Consider the following 21,670-nt stretch of genomic DNA (forward strand, 5'->3'; position numbering starts at 1 on the left):
GCAAATATTTTTAAAATAACACAAAACACACGCATATATATATTTAACAGAGTTTCTATGGCAACGCTTCACTGAATCTTGAGTAGGTTGTTCTTTCTAAATTTAACATGTTTACAAATAGTTTACAGAAGATCTCATGATAGCAGTGAAGAAAGGTAAAATAAGATTTGTTGTGGAGTGGCTATCCAGAATAGATATAGGTTTTGCATTTAACAACAGCTGTACGAGGGTCAGGAATAAAGCATATAGCTGCCAGGCAGTCTTTTATTCAGACATAGTGTATCTGGGAATGTGAAGGTGTATGATTACGGTGTTGGGCTAATAATCATAAGGTCTTGAGTTTGATCCATGGGCAAGGACAGGGCAACATGTTCTTCAGTAAAGTATTTCATTTCAAGTTACTCTAGTCAAATGAAATGAGTACTAGCCTGGTACTGGTGCTGCTGTCTCTCACTCCAGCTACCACAACTTGAATGCCCTGTTTGGTCAAGAGAGGGAGAGTTGAAATGCTGTCTAAGTCTGCTTTATAACTTCACGGGTATCTAAAATAATTAGCAAAAGAATGGTACTTCCTACTAAATAATAGTTGATTGCAAGTGATGGCTAACATGGCTCTGGTATCTGAGAATATATCAACCAATGTAATAAAAAATATTGGTTTCATTTTTTATGACTGTAAGATGTAGGTTCTCAAACAGTTTTTTCCTTATGGCACACTTTAGAATAAATAGAAAAATATTTTGGTGTACTTTGAACACAAAAGCAAAAACTACACTAAAAGATAGTTTTATATTTAACCTAATATAATTTTTTAAAAAAACATGAAAATACTATATATTTACTAATTTGTTCATTAAATGAGACATAGTTCTTACAGTCTGCACCAGCATCGTGGGTACTAATGAAACTTGCTTAAAAACTTTTACAAAACCTCTGATGTTGCATGATATGCCTAAAACCAAGGGGTTTTTTGATAGCACAATTCTGGCAAAGGTTTGATCATGAATTGATACAATTTTTTGACCAGTTGCTAGAAAAATAAAGTAAAAGAAAAGAAAATTCAGATTCATTTTTAATCATCATTATCAGAGTCTTCAGTGATGCTTTCCTCATCATCAGAGAAACCATTAGAACCCATATCCTCATGTGAATCATCTCCATTTTCATCACCAGAATCTCCCATAGACTTGATGTATTCCCATAGTCTTTTCAGATTCCTATTTGCTTTACCAATGCATCCTTGAACAGTATTTGCTTTCAGATGATTAAAAGTACCTTTCAGATGTTGAAGTACATCTTTGAATGTAATGTCAATTATGTACTGCCTACCATTCTCTCCTTTTACAACAGCCCAGACAGTCTCAATTGGCTGCAAACCCAAGTAACAAGGTGGTGAAAATATTACTTCACGCCCTTCATCGTGAGCCTTTCTTGAAATTACAGGTATTACATTATCTTGGATATACAGTTGCAGTTTATCCCATAACATAACATGCACCAAATTTAAGTATCTTAATTTTCCCATTAAGGTCATTGTTGCTTCTGTAGACCAGTAGGCAATGGGTGTTGAGAAGTAGTAATACACCACATAGGTGGTGGTTTCGAATCTCTTCCAGAAATTATAAGAAATAAGGTTAAAAACTTTTATTTAAGCAACAAAATTTCTTTCAACAATTTCTCTCTCTTAAGCATGACACATGCATCGGGTACATTCAAAAAACAAATTGACATATTAATATTATTGATAAACAATCTTCTGACTTCTCTCTTCTTGTACTTTCATCATTCACTTGGCATATTGGTCATGCAGGAGTGAAATGTGTTCCCTCGGGTAGTAGATTTTACTTCCTTTCTTCTTTTTTTTAAAAAAATCCCTTACAGTGAGAAAAAAAAATTGTTTGGGTTATGGACATTGCAGTGAGCTCCTTCACTTTCCAGGGTGTTTGGTCAGTGAAAAAAATTCAAAACTACCCTCGATGTTGTTCTGGACTGTAAATAAGAAACATGATTTTGATATTTTTTGGTAATGTATTTCATCAGATATTATTTTTTAACATTTTAAAAAATATAATTCATTTCCTAGAGTACTCAGCTTTGATGTACAATGCAACAGTATGGTACAATGCACTATTTGAGAACTACTGCAGTAAAATGGAATTCAGAAAAGGTTTGGCTTATACTTTCAACAGATCACATGACTATAAAGGTTTTTCTCATTGATGTGATACTACACAAATAGTTTGATTAAGTGCAGTACATGTTTCATGAGTTAGAAGCATCACTTCCAGAAGATGGTTTGTCTGAAGATTTATTACACTTGGAAAATAGGGAAATTTCCATTTTTTTCCTTTTTCTTCTGTCTTCTTTGGCATTTCTCAAAAATTCTCCATTATGTTATACAAAAAGAAGCCAACATAAAGATCCTTATCGCTTCAGCAAACTTCTTAAATGTTATGAATGATATGAAATAATGCAGGAGTTTCAGGCCTGAATTTATGGACTTCACCAACAAGATATCTTGAATAGACACAAGTTGTTTCTAGTAATTTCTAAAACAGTAAGGATAGCAGGCTAAAGATGATGCCAACTGTGTACAGAGATTGTTTTCATGAGAAAAATAGCTTTTATTCTTTGGAGAGAAAGAAATTCTATTATTGTGTTGTGTTCCTTCAGAGTGTGTTAACAAGTTGCTGTGAAACGCAAGTGACCTTCTTTCGGGGATCAATAGACCATTTTTAATGGAACATTTACTTTCAGGTGTATGTTAGACTGCAAATAACTTCTAAAGACAATTCTTTAGATATTTCAAGTTTTATCAATACACAACATATCTCTGTTGGAACAATATGTAACGTATTGAAAGAATATAGAAAAGAAAGAACTATCAAACAACCTTGGAGGTAACATTAAAAACCATTACACTCCAACTGATATTAAAACTAGTTTAGCTCTTATTTACTTTTTCATATTTCTATTTTGGTAATAAAAGGTTAAGTTATCTTTATCTTTTTTTTCTTTTGTTAATATTTACATTGGTGTTAGAATTGTTCGGTTATTTTTCTGCGAATGCAGGTTTGCTAGACAGGACTGCTACGAATAACAGATCACATTAATTTTCAAAACTGCATGCTAATGTTTTAATGTATGGTTACTTGCTGCAATAAAATTTTTATATTTTAAAGCCAGGAATCCCATTGAATCTTGTTGACTTCATGCAAAATCTCTTGTCTCTAAAAGGTTGTAGAGTAGTAAAATAAAACACTGTAATAAATAAAAGGCAGATGTGTAAGATTCTGTAAGAGTGTTTCGTATCTACTTTAAATTAAAACATTAAATTATTGGCCAAACATGAAGAAAAATAATTTATTTGATAGTAAAGACCAAGGTTTTAGTAAATAGGAAAACAGATAGAAATGTGCTTTCATCATAGAAATGGCTTCTCTTGATATGTAGAAAAAGAGCTGGTAGAAATTCTATACAGTGCACTGAAAGTATAGTTGTTAGGATATAAATAGGCTGGAGAAAGTTCAGAGACCTATTGCCTCTATTGGCAACAAAAGGTTTCTGCTTCAGGGTGAAAGACAGAATGTATGATGCTTGTGTATGAACAAGTAATGTGATCTGGGACCTGAATACTGAGGACAAGCAGAGATTATAAAAAGAAATAGATGAAATTAACAGGTCCTGTCAGATGCACACAATCAATGTACATGAACAACAAAGGGCAAATGTGTTAAGAGAAAAATTGGGCTGATGAGGAATCAGATGTAGTGTGCAAGAGAGAACTGTACTGTTATGGTGATGTGATACTGTATAGATATGTATTGATTGTTAAGGTGGATGGAACTTGTGGAAGAGAGAGAGAGAGAGAGAGAGAGAGAGGCCCAAGAAGATATGTGATGAAGTAGTGAAGACTGATCTCAAGAGTTTGAATCTCATGGAGATGACAAAGGACCAGGATGACTGGAAATATGTGGTGCTTAAGAAGACCCATCCATCTAAGCAAAACTGAGTTCTTGAAAGCATAATGTCTATGTACACAATTGGGCCTCTCACCTAATTCTCCCATCAAATTTTCTTTTCGCTTCCTCATTCTATTTCACTTACTACACAAGTGCAATATTGCATCACTGTAATTAAATGCAGCCAAAATTACTTATCACCTTTTCCATGATACCATTTATCTTTCTCACTACCTAGAATCATTACAATTAACTTCCATCTATCATTCTTACATTGTCCCTCTTCACTCCCATTTTACACTGATCACTCCACCCTTTTATTTTTTATATTTTGTCAAATTATCTCTCTTTCTTCCTCTTCACTCAGCCACTTCTTGTTGATTTTCCCTTGTTACTAGCTGTCTGTCTCTCACTCTCCCCATGCACTACATCTTTCACTTTCACTCACTCTCAACCTAAATACATCATCTCTTTCTCTCTCTCTCCTTCTGATCCTCATCCTTCTGCACTCCTCAGTTTATATGCATTATTGGTTATCCTTCTATTACTTCCAGCATTTACCCCTACACTCTTCTTAATCTCTGGTCATCATCACTTCTCCCCTATATTCCATCCAACGCATTTTTATCACTGAACCCCACCCAACACCCAACTACAAACCTTGTTCATCACACAGTATATTTACAGCACTACCCCATTTCTTACCTTCCCCCTCTCTCCATACACACTTGCTACCTCTATCCAGACTCCCTTCCTGTTCTTCTTCTCTTAGACCCCCCCACCACCACTAACCTCATCACTACTGCCTTTTTCTCTCTTTCCAACTCCACACCAGTGTCTACAAAATCAACTCCTAAGTTTTTGGTTGACCCAGAGTTACAGTGGCATCATGCAAGAGGACTGAACCTGAAACCTCACAGTTGGGAAATGAACTACTTGATCACACAGCCATATGCCTCTGTGTGTGTGTGTGTGTGTGTGTGTGTGTGCGTGTGTTTGCATGTGTGTGTGTATGCACAAGTTTGTGTATATAAGTGGGTATTTATGAGTTTGCATATATATATACATACATACATATATCATCATCATCATCATCATCGTTTAATGTCCGCTTTCCATGCTAGCATGGGTTGGACGATTTGACTGAGGACTGGTGAAACCGGATGGCAACACCAGGCTCCAATCGAATTTGGCAGAGTTTCTACAGCTGGATGCCCTTCCTAACACCAACCACTCAGAGAGTGTAGTGGGTGCTTTTACGTGTCACCCGCACGAAAACGGCCACGCTCGAAATGGTGTCTTTTATGTGCCACCCGCACAAGAGCCAGTCCAGGGGCACTGGCAACGATCTCGCTCGAAAACCCTACAAGGCCAGTCAGGTGGTACTGGCAACGGCCACGCTCAGGATGGTACATCTTATGTGCCACCCGCACAAGAGCCAGTCCAGGGGCCCTGGCAACGATCTCACTTGGCTTGCCGGGTCTTCTCATGCACAGCACATTTCCAAAGGTCTCGGTCAGTAGTCATCGCCTCGGTGAGGCCCAATGTTTGAAGGTCTTGCCTCACCACCTCAGCCTAGGTCTTCCTGGGCCTACCTCTTTCACGGGTTCCCTCAACTGTCAGGGAGTGGCACTTTTTCACGCAGCTATCCTCATTCATTCTCACCACATGTCCAAACCAGCGCAATCGTCTCTCTTGCACACCACTACTGATGCCTGAGTGGTTGGCGTTAGGAAGGGCATCCAGCTGTAGAAACTCTGCCAAATTTAGATTGGAGCCTGGTGTTGCCATCCGGTTTCACCAGTCCTCAGTCAAGTCGTCCAACCCATGCTAGCATGGAAAGCGGACGTTAAACGATGATGATGATGATGATATATATATATATTTCTTATTCTGTATTTCACCATTCGCTCGGTTGCCAATAAATTCCTTATTCACCTGGTTACCAACACATATCCCTCATTCACCTGACTACCAGTATATTTCTCCTATTCACCCAAGTTACCAACACATATCTTTCATTCACCTGGTTAGTAATTTATCCACAGTATTTCAAGTCCTGGAGCATTTCAACATACACAGATGAAAGGAATCCATTATTAGCGATAATAGTATTTTCCCTTTGCAAAATTTCCAGAAATGGATTTTTCTTATCTTTATCATCAACATCAATGTCACCAATAATACAACCATTGTTATCAACACTGGCACCATCAACATCACCACTATCACCATTTTGATCATCATCATCGTTGTCGTCTTGTCATTGTCATCATCATCATCATTTTTATCACCAGCAGCAGCATCAATATCCTTACCTTTAGTATCCAAAATACAATCATCATAAGGAACACCACCAACACCATTACCTTCTTCATCATCATTATCAACAACAACATCATCATTGTCATTCTTGTCATCATCATTGTGATTACCATCATCATCATTGTCATCATCACCATCATCATCATCATCATCAGCAGCAGCAGCAGCAGTAGCAGCATCAACATCTTTACCTTTAATATCCACAATACTATTAATACAATCATCATAATTAACACCACCAACACCATCGCCCTCCTCCTCATCATCATCATCATCAACAACAACAACAACAGTGACACTATCCTCTATCAATGCCACTACCTATTATACCAAGTTCTTTATAATCTAATCAGCTGCAATAAATACTATTCCTCATCTCCTAAATTTTATGGTCTCCAATAATTAACTTAGTTGACCCTCTCAATGCTGCAGCAACAACTTAGTTATTCCGATCCACAATATCTCAATATTTAATGTTGCTGTGTCTCATTGCTCTTGTCCCAGTATAGGCATTACTCTCAATTCACCTCTCTCTCTCTCTCTTTGTGTCTCTTCAGGGCTGAGATCATTGATCAACATAAAATTACTGTATCTCACTCAACAAAAATACAGTGTCTAAATGTAGATAATTATTGTCGCCCACGATAGATAATGCAGCCACCTCCCCCTTCTTTGCCCACTTATACTCCACAATAGAGTTTACAGTCACCACCACCACCACTACAATTGTCATTACAACACACCACCTCTACTGCCACTACCATAACTACCACTGCAACCACAGCCACCACCATCATCAACATCCTCGCTACAGCTACCACCATCACAGTCATTCCCACTACAACCAGCAACACAACCACAATCACTATCATTACCACCAGCACAAGCCACCACCACAACTACCACCACTTCCACAACCACCACCACTACAACTTCTACTGCCACAAAACCACCTCCGACACCACCACCACCACCACACCTTGCAACCCTAACTATTTTCCCAAATCCACACTTACCACAGTTTCCTTTTCCTCAAGCTATAAATGTCCCTCATCATTTAACATCCCATCGCTGGGGCACCGCCTTTAGTCGAGCAAATCCACCCCAGGACTTATTCTTTGGATGTCTAGTACTTGTTCTATCGGTCTCTTTTGCTGAACCGCTAAGTTACAGGGACATAAACACACCAGCACCGGTTGTCAAGCGATGTTGGTGGGGAGAAACACAGACACACAAACATATACACACACATACATACATATATATATATTTATTTATATATATATATATATATATATATATATATATATACAACAAGCTTCTTTCAGTTTCCGTCTACCAAATCCACTCACAAGGCTTTGGTCAGCCCGAGGCTATAGTAGAACACACTTGCCCAAGATGCCATGCAGTGGGAATGAACCCGGAACCATCATCTTATCACACAGCCATACCTATATAATTAATAATGAACAGAAGTTACAGAGTGACTCAAGTGCTGAAAGTCATGTGGGTTGTCTCTTCAAGCCTGGGAAATAAACATAACAGGGTGAGATTAATGTGGCAAATGTTCAGTTTGAAATATTTCAGTTTTCCTTGTGTTTTCAGATTTTAGTTACCTGTTTAGAACAAGCACACCCTGCATCACTGTAATGAGATGAATAAAGGGGGCAGTGACAGGAAGGGCATCTGGTAGTAAACCCCTGCCTTACAAATCCTTACAATCCATATTAACATAGGTGCAGGAGTGGCTGTGTGATAAGAAGCTTGCTTCCAATTTCAGTCCCCCTGCATAGCACCTTGGACAAGTGCATTCTACTATAGCCTCGAGCCAACCAAAGCCTTGTGGTAGATTTGGAAGACGGAAATTGAAAGAAGCCTGTCATATATATATATATATATTGTGTGTGTGTGTGTGTGTGTTTATGTCTATGTGTGTACCCCACTACCACCTACCAACCAGTATTGGTTTGTTTACATCCCCATAACTTAGTGGGTCAGTAAAAGAGACTGATAGAATAAGTTCCAGGCTTTAAAAAAATAAGTACTGGGATCAATTCATTCAACTAAAACCCTTCAAGGAGGAGTCCCAGCATTGACACAGTCTAATGACTGAAACAAGTAAAAGATAAAAGACTCATATCCATACCATTGACTGCCTTCTTCCTTCCTCCGGCTTTTTTCCATCCTTTTCTCCTCTCTGTCGCCCTCCCATGCTCACAACACGTTGCGTTATATCATTCATTTAAATCATCTCTTTCATCAATTTCTTGCCGACACCAAACTTCGTAAACTTCACTCACACCCGATGCCACTACCCCCAACTCCTCCACTACCCTTCTCCCTCCCAGATCTTCCCCGCTCTGAGGCGGAGCGGTCCATCCTCAGTAGGAGTCTGCGTTTCATCCCCCTCACTCCATCCTGCAACAAATTTTGGACTCGTGCTGATATCCATAGCTTTGTGTGCCGTGTTAGAGGTTGTGTGCGCTTTTCTGCGACACTCCACTGACATCTAATGAGGAGGACTGCTTCACCGACCTGGGCCGCTGACCATCCCAGTGGACGCCTGCTCCTGGCCAGTTTCAAGCAGCTGATCTTTTTGCGGGCGCCTGCCAGCACGCTGTGGAACCCAGTTTAACTTTTCCAGGCGTCCCTGTTGACTCAACATCTCCCCAGCCAAACTCTAGGCCCTTCAATCTCTCCAACGCCACACTGACATCATTATAGAACCGGCCGTGGCGGTTATAAAAAGGTTATGATGGTATGGCATGCGGACCTCTACAAGGCCGAAGCTCTCCGCCAACTTCAAGAAACCTCCTTCTACCATCCTCTGCCATCTGACCCCATGCCCAGATACCAACAGACTGTGTCCTCTACTATCCATGACCTCATCTCCTCCCACCGTCTCCCTGCCACCACCACCAACCTCATTGTCCGCACCCCACGCACTCCCACCATTTACTTCCTCCCCAAAATCCATAAACCAAACAACCCTGGCTGCCCCATCATCTCCGCCTGTAACTGCCCCACCCAGCTTATCTCCAAATATCTTGACCATGTCCTTGTCTCCCCTTGTGGCTTCTCTCCGTTCTCACATCCATGACACCAACCACACGCTTTGCTTGTTCAACTCTTTCTCCTTCCCTCCTGGCTCCTCTAAACTTCTCTTCACTCTCAACATCCACAGCCTCTACACGGTGATCCCTCACCACGAGGGGCCGTGTGCACTTAAACGTTTCCTTGACCTCTGACCAAACCCCTAACCTGACACGTCCACACTCGTTCGTCTGGCCGAGCTTGTCCTCTCACTCAACTGCTTCTCGTTTGCGGGTGATTTTTACCAGCAAGTATCGGGAGTGGCCATGGGAATGAGAATGGGCCCCAACTATGCACACCTGTTCATTGGCTATGTTGAGGCCCAAATCTTTCCATCCTGCCCTCCACTTCTCCTGCACTATCTCTAACACCTCTGTCTCCTTTCTTTTGGTCAGTATTCATCACTCCACTCTTACCACCTCCATCTACTACAAACACACAGACTCACACTCTTACCTCAACTTCTCCTCCTCCCACCCTAAATACACCAAGCTTTCCATCCCCTATTCTCAATTGCTCCGTCTATGCAGGCTCTGTAGTGACAACAACGACTTTGAGACTCAGTCTGAACACATGGCTCGCCACTTCATCCTACATGGATATCCCTTCACCACTAGTCACACTGCCCTTGCCCCTTCTTCTTAACTCTCCTGTGTGACCCTTCTGTCCGGCATTCACCATGATAGATCGTTGACCACTACACACATTTATTTTCTCTCCTTGTTTCTTTCTGTGTTCCTTTCTGTGGAAGAGCGTAGGCTCAAAACATTAAAGACTTTTTCAATTCCCGAGGGTTACACTAATACATCTAATTGTTTTCTACACCACCTGTCTTCATCTGTTGTTCTTTTGTGAATTCTCCCATATATATATATATATTGTACTCCTTCACCACAACTTTCTCTCACTCTTTCTTCCTGTTTCTGTTGTGCTTGTAATTCAAAGGGTAAGCCTTGTCACACTGTGTCACGCTGAATATCCCCGAGAACTACGTTAAGGGTACATGTGTTTGTGACGTGCTCAGCCACTTGCACGTTAATTTCATGAGCAGGCTGTTCCGTTGATCGGATCAACTGGAATCCTCGACGTCGTAAGCGATGGAGTGCCAACAACAATATATATATATATATATATATATATATATATATATATATATATATATATATATATATATATATATATATATATATATACTAGCAGTATAACCCGACCTTGTCCGGGTGTGACTTATTACGCCATCTACGATAAGTCTTGCTAGGTGAAAATCAACTAAAAAAGAAAGCCTTACAACGAAAATACCCTTATGATGTAAATATGTTCATAATTCAAAAGACGATGAAATTAATAGGGAAAGTCTGAGGGCTATTTTACGTAAAATTATTAAGCGTACGTAAATTTCATCCGTCTGCTTGTGCAAAACAACTTTTTGCGCTGCCTTGATTATACATAGCAGGGTAATCCCTTTTCACAGGAGCTAGGACGGCAATTTCTGATGAAGCAATTGCTGGCGATCTGTTGCTACACAGTTTTGCCAGAATTCTATCAGATTGGGCAGAAGATGTTGATGCACCATTTTGCATTATGTTCAAAGTAGCTTCTGGAATGTGGTGAATTGCTGCAGTCTGTTGCTGTCATTTTAAACCGGTTGCTTTCTTTTCCCAGCAAACTCTCTTCTTTGGAGGCATAATCTATGTATATATTAAACAGAACAAAAGTTATAATAGATGGCAGGGTCGGTACTTTTCACATATCTGTAATTTTTCAGATTAACACCCGCACGATTACCCAACCCTAATCCTAAACCTAATCCTAACACTAACCCTAACATTCACCCTAAACCCTAACCCTAAAATCCTAACCCTGACCCTAAAACCGTAACCGTAACACTAATCCTAACCCTAACCATAACCGTAACCCTAACCCTGACCCTAAAACCCTAACACTATCACCCTAGTGAAAATCGTGGTATATTTATAAAACATTGACGAACATGAGTTTTATTTTACATGAGTTTTATTTGTGTACTTGCACGTGTATGCGTTTGAGAGAGCGAGAGAGGAAGAGGTAGAGAGGGGGGAGAAAGGAATAGAGGTAGTTAAAAGTTTTCTTATGACTGCTTCTCTTCACTGCCTATTACTTCATTAGAAATCTAAAGATGCACATACGCACATAATAGAGAAAAATGAAACAAATATGACGACTTGCGCCGAAACACCACCGAGTGGGGAACACTTCTCAAAAATAACCTGCAGTTATTGTCTGCAGACAGACAATGTAACGAAAACATGAATGAGTGAGCCCCAGATTCCTTGGAAGAAAGAACCTGATGTAAAAACAAAGCACGTATAACAATAGAAAACAGATACATACAAACAGTAGGTGTATTTCGACTCCTCGCGAAGTAAGTGATGCTGGCGTGTGTAGGAAATTTGAAAGTGAAGCGAGGAAAAAGCGATGTGATGTGCACGGACAATGGTCGAAGCAGAGAAATAGTGATAAGCCCCAGATGACCAGGTCAAGTGTATAGTTAGAGGTAGAGGGACAAAATAAAGCTATTAAATGAGAGAGAGGAAGAGGAACGAAGAGTGAAAAGATAGAGAAAGGAATACAGAACGAGAGCAATGGAGAGAGAGAAAGAGAGGAATGGAGAACGGAAGACAGTTATAAAATAGCAATGCGTGCGCGTTTTTATATTAGAAAGGCACAGAAAGTAAATCTTATATCTATAATGTTGATGTGTGTATGTGTTTATGTGTATGTTGTTGTCACATCACGTATGTGTAATTGTGTGTGTTTTTACGTTTCTATGTTATGAAAAATATGCTAGAGGTAGAGGAAAAGTATTAAATGAGAGAGAGGAAGAAGAAGTAAGAGTTTAAAGGTAAACCAAGTTAATCTATGACTATCTATGTATCACTTTCTCTCTCTCTCTCTCTCTCTCTCTCTCTCTCTCTCTCTCTCTCTCTCTCTCTCTCTCTCTCTCTCCCTCTTTTACTCTTATTCTCTATAAGAACGCCGATACAAGGAGAAGGGAAGGAATATAAAAGTTGCTAGAAACGACAGCCAAATCTCCCTTAAATCACACAAAGTAAACGGAATTTAAAAAATCTAATTACTGCACTGGAAAGTTCAGATCGAGAAAATTCTATTGATGTAAAAATCTTTACGAAAAAGTGGAAAATGTGGATTTCTATAAACTTTCAAAAAGGCTTCACACAGACACACAACTTCAGCTTTATATATTAAGATATATATATATATATATATATATATATATATATATATATATATATATATATATATATGTAATATATGTGTGTGCATATATATATATATATATATACACATAGACATATACACACACACACACACACACACACACACACACACACACACACACACACATATATATATATATATACAAAGTGGGCGATTGGGCAAGTTTCTAGAAAATGGTGGGTGATTTGAGATTTTGGTGGGTGATGCAAACATTTTGTGGGTGACAAAGAATTTTTAGAAATCAAGTCTGCATTTACCTATATTTAGGCAAGCGTAGAATACGGATGCACTTTTATCAATTTGACTACTCGCATGAGACATCCCTTTGTATTGAAAAAAAGTGGACTTGTTTATCGATCGAATATTTTTGTCACACAGTCATTGAGATTGTTGTCATTTGCATAATCCTATAAAGTCCCGCATGTAGAATACAAATTCGCAAAACTTTTCTGAAAACTCTAAAAAATAAAAAATATTATGAGGGGTTATATGTCATACATAATTCTATGATTTCATATCAAAACACAAGTGCTATTTTCAGGATGTTGACAAAATGTGCAAATGATCAAATAACTACACTAACCTCTATAACTTTTTAAAAACATTTCTCAAGAAAAAGTTGAATAACTCCAGCAATTTAGCTTGGAAAGACATATTAATGTGCCAGATTTTAAAATTTTCGATAAACTTAGCATTTTTGAAATGCCAAAAGAAATAGATCCTTATTTGCTCCAGTAAAGACGTATCACCGGACTCTGCTCCAATGACTTCTTCTCTTTGGGAATACCATACTACCTTTTGTTTTCGCATTTCATTTTACTGATGCCTCCAGTCAAGAAAATTTGTTGACAGTACAGTAGTGATTATTTATCATTTGGACTTATTCCCTCTCCTTATAACGAAGCAATGAAACCATCACGCTTGAAGTATCACTTTGATGCAAAGCATTCTGACAAGACGCACAAGCTGTTGTCATACTTTTTGCAACTGAGCGCCTCTTTCAAAAAGCAAACACATTCAACATGCTACTCCAGAAAACTAGTAAACAGGAGAATGATGGGTTGATTGCATCGTACAACATTGTATTGCTTGTTGCTAAGTCTGGGAAGTCTCACAGAATTGGAAAAAAACATTACTTCGCCCTGTTGTCAAAGAGGTTTTGTTAACTGTTATGTACAAAAAAACCCGATAACGTTATGAAGAAGATCCCACTGAGTAATAATATGATTTCTCGATGCATCGATGAAATGGCCAACGATGTCAAACATCATCTCATTAATATTCTCCAGCATTCTGAATTTTCTATACAAGTGGATGAGTCAGCTGTTGTGGACAATCAATGTTTGATGATGGTATATGTCCAGAATTTCAGCAAAGATCTTCAGCCTTGTGAGGAAATGCTATTCGCAGAGAAATTACCTCTTGATTCAAAAGGTGCAACTATTTTTCACACTCTCAATTCTTTCTTTTTTGAACGTAGTATCCCACTCAGTAATATTCTTGCCTGCGCATCTGATGGAGCCCCTTCAATGATAGGAAGATACAGAGGTTTTTCATCTCTCCTAACGCATGAAATTTCCCACCAGGTACTAACTGTCCATTGCTTGGCACACCGGCAGCATTTAGTGGCAAAAAATATGAAAAGTAGATTGAATGATGCGCTATAGTTATTTATCAGGATTGTGAACAAATTGAAGTCCAGTCCCTTGTCTGATCGAATTTTCTGTCAACTCTGTGTGAGAAATGATGAGGACTATACTAAACTCTTATACCATACCGAAGTGCAGTGGCTATCAAAAGGAAACTGTGTTTTATGCTTTGTTGAACTGCTTCAATTAATCATATCTTTCTTTGAAGATACTCCAATATCCACTTCATTGAGGGTTGCAAGGTGTGATATCTTTTTACTTTGTGATATAGTCATGAAACTAAAAAATTTGAATAAGTTATTGCAAGGAAACAAGAAACTCTCGTTGATTGTAAATCATTTATCACTAACTTCATTTCAAAATTGGTGCTGTATAAGACTAACATTTCAAAATGTCAATTCCCTCAATTTCCACAACTTCATTCTTTGAAAGATGAATTGGTTGATGAGGATTTAAATACATATCGCAATTATTTACAATCATTGCACTATGACATGTTGGAGCGATTTCAAGATGTTATTGTGCTGAATATTCCAAATTGGTATAGCAATCCATTTGAGGTTGATGCAGTTGATTGCTAGGATAACGTTCAGGAGGAATTTGATAGAATTACAAGATGACAATGACGCCACAATGCAATATCGTCGTAATGGCAAAGAAGGTTTGTGGTACCATCAAAGTATATTGAATTCCTACTCCAATCTGTGGAAATGTCTGAAATTACTTTTGCTTGTCTTCCCTACCTTGTACCAAGTTGAATCTGGTTTTAGCCATTTTGGAACTTTACTTTCCCATAAAAGAATTGGACTGGATGTGATACAACAAAGAGACTTGCGGCTAAAGGTGACAAGTTTGAAACAGAATGTATCTGGACTAGCTGCATCGCACAAGACACATGGTTCACATTAAAAAGTTGTATTATTTTCCTTTATGATACAATCATTAATTATTTTTGCATCGGTAGTTCTAGTCAATGGTTCATTTGGGGAGAATAAAAATCAGTGTAAAAGAAAGCACAAGTTTATCAAAGTTAATCTGTCTGCATAATATAGAGTTAACATTAGAATTTTATTCACACTAATGGCAAACCTACAACCTACAATAAGAGATTTGTAAACAGCTGCATATTTAGTCCAAACAGCACTAACCAAGCAATGAGCTTACGATATAATGTGTGTGTCAAATGATACAAGGGGTATTCTCCTAGGGGATTTAGTGTTAGGGAGGGTTGTGTCAGGGTTTTTTTTACACAGGTGGTCAATGGAGAATTTTTCTGACCGATAGGTGGGCAATTTGGTGTGGAAAGTTTGGGAAACACTGTATATATATACATATATATATCATCATCGTCATTTAACATTTGCCTTCCATGCTGGCATGGGTGGGACAATATATATATATAAATGTGCATACCCGTGCATACCCGTCAGAGTGTAAGTATCTTGAGAGAAAAGCTGAACATAAGAAGCATCAGTAGTTGTGTGCAAGAGAGACGATTGTGCTGGTTTGGACATGTGGTGAGAATGAATGAGGATAGCTGTGTGAAAAAGTGCCACTCCCTAACAGTTAAGGGAACCCGTGGAAGAGGTAGGCCCAGGAAGACCTGGGCTGAGGTGGTGAGGCAAGACCTTCGAACATTGGGCCTCACCGAGGCGATGACTACTGACCGAGACCTTTGGAAATGTGCTGTGCATGAGAAGACCCGGCAAGCCAAGTGAGATCGTTGCCAGGGCCCCTGGACTGGCTCTTGTGTGGGTGGCACATAAGATGTACCATCCTGAGCGTGACCGTTGCAGTACCGCCTGACTGGCCTTGTAGGGTTTTCGAGCGAGATCGTTGCCAGTGCCCCTGGACTGGCTCTTGTGCGGGTGGCACATAAAAGACACCATTTCGAGCGTGGCCGTTTTCGTGTGGGTGACACGTAAAAGCACCCACTACACTCTCTGAGTGGTTGGCGTTAGGAAGGGCATCCAGCTGTAGAAACTCTGCCAAATTAGATTGGAGCCTGGTGTTGCCATCCGGTTTCACCAGTCCTCAGTCAAATCGTCCAACCCATGCTAGCATGGAAAGCGGACGTTAAACGATGATGATGGTGATGATGATGATATGTGTGCATGTGTGTGTACACACACACACACACACACACACACACATATATATTTAGACACACATATATATAATCTAGATAACACTTAGACTATTCACCGATTGATGGACAGTTCTATTTATTAGATGTTTATGTCAGTGTATGAATGTATGTTAATGTGTATGTGTGTATACTGGAATATGAGTGCAATGTGTGTTATTACTTTACCTACATGTAAATAGCTCTCTCAAAACTAGCATATTTCTACACTCTTTGCCATTTCAGTCACGTTGGGCATAAGAAGTGGTAGAAAGAGAAAGAGACAGTGAGAGAAAAAAGAAGAAAGAGGGAGAGAGAGTAAAAAAATGAGAATAATTTACCAATGCCATGTTGTTGCAGTAAGGAAGAATTCAAAGACTTCCAATTTAGCTGCTTAACCCAAAAGACCATTCAGTGGTACATGAATAATATTCTTTGTTTTCTTCCATTATCGACAAAGCAACACAACTGGAGGAATTAATAATTTCTCCAAGACTGCTACTCTAATAGATCCAATCTACTATTTAACAATATCCAGATATTTCTCTTTCTAATTTTATTATTTCCAATAACAGACCATAAAATTAATGCCATGTCATTTTTCTGTTTTATTTTGGTTGTTTTAAACGTGATTTGTTTAATGCTAGAACCACTAAAATATGCAGAAAGTGCTGTCTAGAATTTCATTTCTGAAACTAAGAATTAACACATGAGTTATAACTTGAGAATTCTAATGCAATTAAGGAGATAATTTCTCTAAGCAGAATTGCTTTCAGTGGCACCAGTCTTAGAACCAATTCAATTGTGTGTGGAATCTTAGTTTCAAACAAAACAATAATAAAGAGAGTATATTTATTTGTGGCTGCAAATGAAAGGACATGATTCAAGACCTGCTGAGTAGTTTGTAGGCCAGAGATTTATGGAGTGTAAAAGAAGTCAGTGTATTATTATTTAGTTTGAAGTCTCTTTCTTGCAAAATTTTTTGATTGAAGTTGAATTTCCCAGTGACATCGACATTTAAACTTTTAAGTGTACTATGTAGGGGGGTCAGGGTGGAGGAGGGTCAGGGTGGAGGAGGGTCAGGGCGGAGGAGAGGCTGGAATGAAACAAAGAATTTACTGAGAAACTGAACTATTTAAAGAAATAGATAGAATGTAATAATGTAAAGAGTCAATAGAATTTGTCTGGCTTATGAGTGTCTGCGTTGGGGTGGGAGGTGTTACAATACTATCATCATCATTGTCATCATCGTCGTCATCGTTGTCATCATCATTATCATAAGTATCATCAGTAACTTTCTTTAACAAATCACAGCAAAACAAAGCTACCATACACATAGTCCCATCCTTAACAACCATTATAAACTTCTGGATAGACAATAGACTGAGGGAACTTCTTTATATATACTGTGCCTGCTCAGGAACAAAACTTTACAAATCTTCTTCATAACTTCTTCATTATCATTTTACCTGCTCAGTGAGACAACTTCTACAATAATCATTACATCTGTTTAACAAGGCAACTATATGTCTTCCAGCTAAGGATCACATTCAAAGTGAATTGATGTTTTCTGTTGAAACAGAGTTGACAATGGCTTATCAGAATTAATATCTAGTCAAAGTAAGGCAGCAAGCTGGCAGAATCATTAGCACACCAGGCAATATTTTTGGCATTTTACACATCTTTACATTCTGAGTTCAAATTCTGTCTTTCATCATTTTGGGGTCGATAAAATAAGTACCTATTGAGCCCTGGGGTCGTTATAATCAACTTACACCCTCCCCTAAAATTGCTGGCCTTGTGCCAAAATTTGAAACCAATATCTAGACAAATTGGACAGCAAAATAGACTAGAAAAACAACACTATGGTAACAGGCTACATTGAAACTTGATAATGTACTAATTCAAAAAATTCTTTTGTCCCACATTAAACAGTATTGTGATGAAAGACAACCCAACCATGGATATCCAATGAGGGAAAGAGAAAAAGAAAGAGATAGATTGATAGACAGCATACAGAAATGTCACATTGATCACAAAATTCTGAATGAAAAATGGCATAAAGTAAAGAAGATGAATGAGAGATGTCTCGTAAGTAGGTACAACCATGTTTTCAAGAGACAAGTGGAGCCCTTAAGTGGGTTCTCCTTTGTTAACTATGTTTATGAGACAAAATAATGTTAAGGGCAAAAACATTGCTTTCACTAAAATTCTCAAGAGTACGAAACTAGTGATGTACAACAGCAAAAGAAGCTTCCAAGAGATCTTGCTCAGCAAAATCACACTAGAGGTTAATGAGAATGGTAAGAGGTTCAAAGGTTGTCTATGGGTGTTTTGAGATGATAGAAGTAAAACTGATGGAATAATAATTAGCCAGCTCCAAATGGTTATCATTTTTATCAATGGAACATAGTGTTATGTGCCTGTATATTGGGATCGATCTTTGTAGAAAGTGCGAGACAGTTAGATTGAGAAGTTTAGTGAGGATAAAATAAAGGGCTCAAAAACTACCAAACCCTGGACAATTTCCCCAATTAAGAGAAAATCAGGGGAAAAAAACAGAATAATGATAAAAGTAATTAGATTTTTTTTTATTTTCATGTTTTGTCTGTTATCCAAAGAGAAGAATTACTCATTAATAAGTTTCATATTCTTCATCCGCCAGGTGCCCTCCCCATGTCCAGGCTTCAGCTTGTTAAGGTTCTCCAGTTCTTTCCGTGTGGTGCTGCATGTACACAATCAGCTAGGCTCTTGTTTCCACTCCATTCTTTGCTGTCATCAGTTTACAAATGTCTTTGGCAGCCTCTTTCTCTCTTCCCTCTACACTTCTCATCAGGATGGTCTTGGGCAATGACTCATGGTCATTATATGCCCCAAATATGATAGCTTTGTCAACTTGGCTCTTGACAATAATTATCTTTAGAGTTTCATTTTGCCTAGTACAGCAGTGTTTGTTACCCTGTCTTTCCAGCTGATCCTTTCCATTCTGTGAAATATCCACATCTCAAAGGTACCAATCTTCCAAGTTTCTGCCCCGTACAAGACCACTGACATAATATAGCAGTTTATTAGCCTCAATTTTAGATGCAATGTTCTGTCTTTTGAGGTGAAGCTCTTTTACATTTTCATAGATGTAGTTTTAGCCTCTTTTTTATTCTTTGGGTGACTTCTTTTTCATAGCTATCTTCTTGATTTATTGCTTGTCCGAAACATTTTTTACTTGTTCAAGCTGCTGTCTATTTATATTTATATTTGTTTATATTCTTATATCACTGTAATTATACTATGACAATAGCAGACTGTGAGTTGTATAGAAATACAATAATGATTGATAATTCCAATAATCTTTAACTGTCTGGGGACAGTTATTTAGAGGCAGTTGTCCAGATGGTGGCAGTTGTCCAGATATCCAAATGGCACTAACTCTAGGGAAGAGTATTTGAGAGCAAAGAAAAGAAGACCCAAAGGAGATTAGTAATCTTGTTGGTTAAATAAGATTAGACAAGATTTTGTATTGTACTTAATTGTGTGTATGCATTTGCCTTGTGATAATCTATACAATGTCTATGTGCAGTGCCTGGTGGTGCTATTTTCTGTACATGCATATGGAAGTATTAAGAGTTTGGTTATGTAATTATCTACATCTTTTTTTTTTCTCATCATTTCCAAGGCAACTATTAATATTATTATGGGAATTATTTCAGTATCCATTGTTGATATTCCGGTTATCTCTATTTCCAGATCTTTATATTTTGACTGGATTATGATGATCTTAGAATGTTGGGAACAAAAGTGGTGATGGTGGTGAGGACCATGATCACAGTAGCAAACTAAGAACACTGTAGCAAGTGCAAATGTTCAACTGAATTTTCTATATTTCTCTATATCCATTGCCAAAAGGTCTCCAGTTAGCAATAACAGAATAGTAGTGGTGATGTACCTACACAGCGGCTCTAACTCTGCTTTAGTAGTAGTAGTAGTAGTAGTAGTAGTAGTAGTAGTAGTAGTAGTAGTAGTAGTAGTAGTAGTAGTATTCTGCTCTAGTTTCTTTTCAATTATCCTATGACAATTATTCATCAATTCACAGAATTGATAGCTGCTGTGCCAAAATCCACTTTGATATTAAAGGATAATCTACTTGACACCTCTTTCTCTCTCTCTCCCTATCTATCTATCTATCTATCTATCTATGTATCTACATATATCTGTATCTCTCTCTCTCTCTCTTGCTTTCCCTTTCTATTCCTACTGACTGCTGCAAGCTGCTTAAGATGAAGAAGAAAAATAACCCTATTTACATCCAATGTGAAGAAAGCTATGGTGTTTGATGAATCTTATCCCACTCATCATTTATTGAATGATATCAAAAGGCAAATGACTTTGCTATGAACATTTGAGTGTCTCTCTATCTATCTAGCTCGCTAGCTAGTTGTCTGCCTGTCTATCTGTCTGTCTGTCTGTATGTATGTATGTCCGTTTGTCTGTCTGTTTGTCTGTCTATCTATCTATGTATATATATTTATCTGTCTATCTGTTTATCTATCTATCTATCTATCTATCTTTCTTTCAGTCTGTCTATATCTGTCTGTCTCTTTCTCTCTCTCCCCTATCCCTCTCTCTCTCTGTCTATCTATCTATATATCTATTTATCTATCAAACTAACTATATATATATCCACATCCCATGCCTCTACCCCCACACCCCTGTCCCACACCCCTGTCCCACACCCCTGTCCCACACCCCTGTCCCACACCCCTGTCCCACACCCCTGTCCCACACCCCTGTCCCACACCCCTGTCCCACACCCCTGCCCCCACATCCCACCCACACCACACCACACTACACACCACACCACACACCATCATCCATACACACACACTTATACATTCTCATATACACACACATGCATGTGCACCTTCGTTTTGGGATCACCAATACTTTGTTATCTCCCCTTCTTTCAGCCTCTCCTGTCAGACCTTTAATTCCAACCATTCACCATGCTTGACTGCTAAATCCACAAGTTTATTTATTCTCTCTCTGTTTATCTTCTCATGTTCCTTTCTGTTGAAGAACGTAGGCTTGGAACGAGAAAGACTTTCTCGCTTTCCCAAGCGTTAAACTAATACACCTGGTTGTTGTTCATATACCTGTCTTCGTCTTTTGTTTTTCTGTAAATTTCAAATATATCATCATCATTATCATCGTCTTTTAACATCTGCTTTCTATGCTGACATGGG

At 38.4% G+C, this 21,670-nt stretch overlaps 2 protein-coding genes across 2 annotated transcripts; one reads left to right on the forward strand and one right to left on the reverse strand.

Moving 5' to 3' along the window:
- Nucleotides 1-1,072: 1,072 nt before the first annotated feature.
- Nucleotides 1,073-11,998, reverse strand: LOC149131832 (uncharacterized). The gene is made up of 2 exons (XM_089366418.1): nt 11,751-11,998; nt 1,073-3,261 (listed from the first exon to the last, which is right to left on the reverse strand). The coding sequence occupies exon 2, from the start codon at nt 1,532-1,534 to the stop codon at nt 1,073-1,075; it is 462 nt and encodes a 153-aa protein (XP_089222544.1). The 5' UTR covers nt 1,535-3,261; nt 11,751-11,998.
- Nucleotides 11,999-13,855: 1,857 nt separating this feature from the next.
- Nucleotides 13,856-14,889, forward strand: LOC149131833 (zinc finger MYM-type protein 6-like). Its single transcript, XM_089366419.1, has 2 exons — nt 13,856-14,207; nt 14,741-14,889. Exons 1-2 carry the CDS (start codon nt 13,856-13,858, stop codon nt 14,887-14,889), a joined length of 501 nt encoding a protein of 166 aa, XP_089222545.1.
- The last annotated feature ends 6,781 nt before the right edge of the window (nt 14,890-21,670 follow it).

Source organism: Octopus bimaculoides, chromosome 19 (assembly GCF_046866305.1).
Source record: "Octopus bimaculoides isolate indiv1 chromosome 19, ASM4686630v1, whole genome shotgun sequence".
NCBI lineage: Eukaryota > Metazoa > Mollusca > Cephalopoda > Octopoda > Octopodidae > Octopus > Octopus bimaculoides.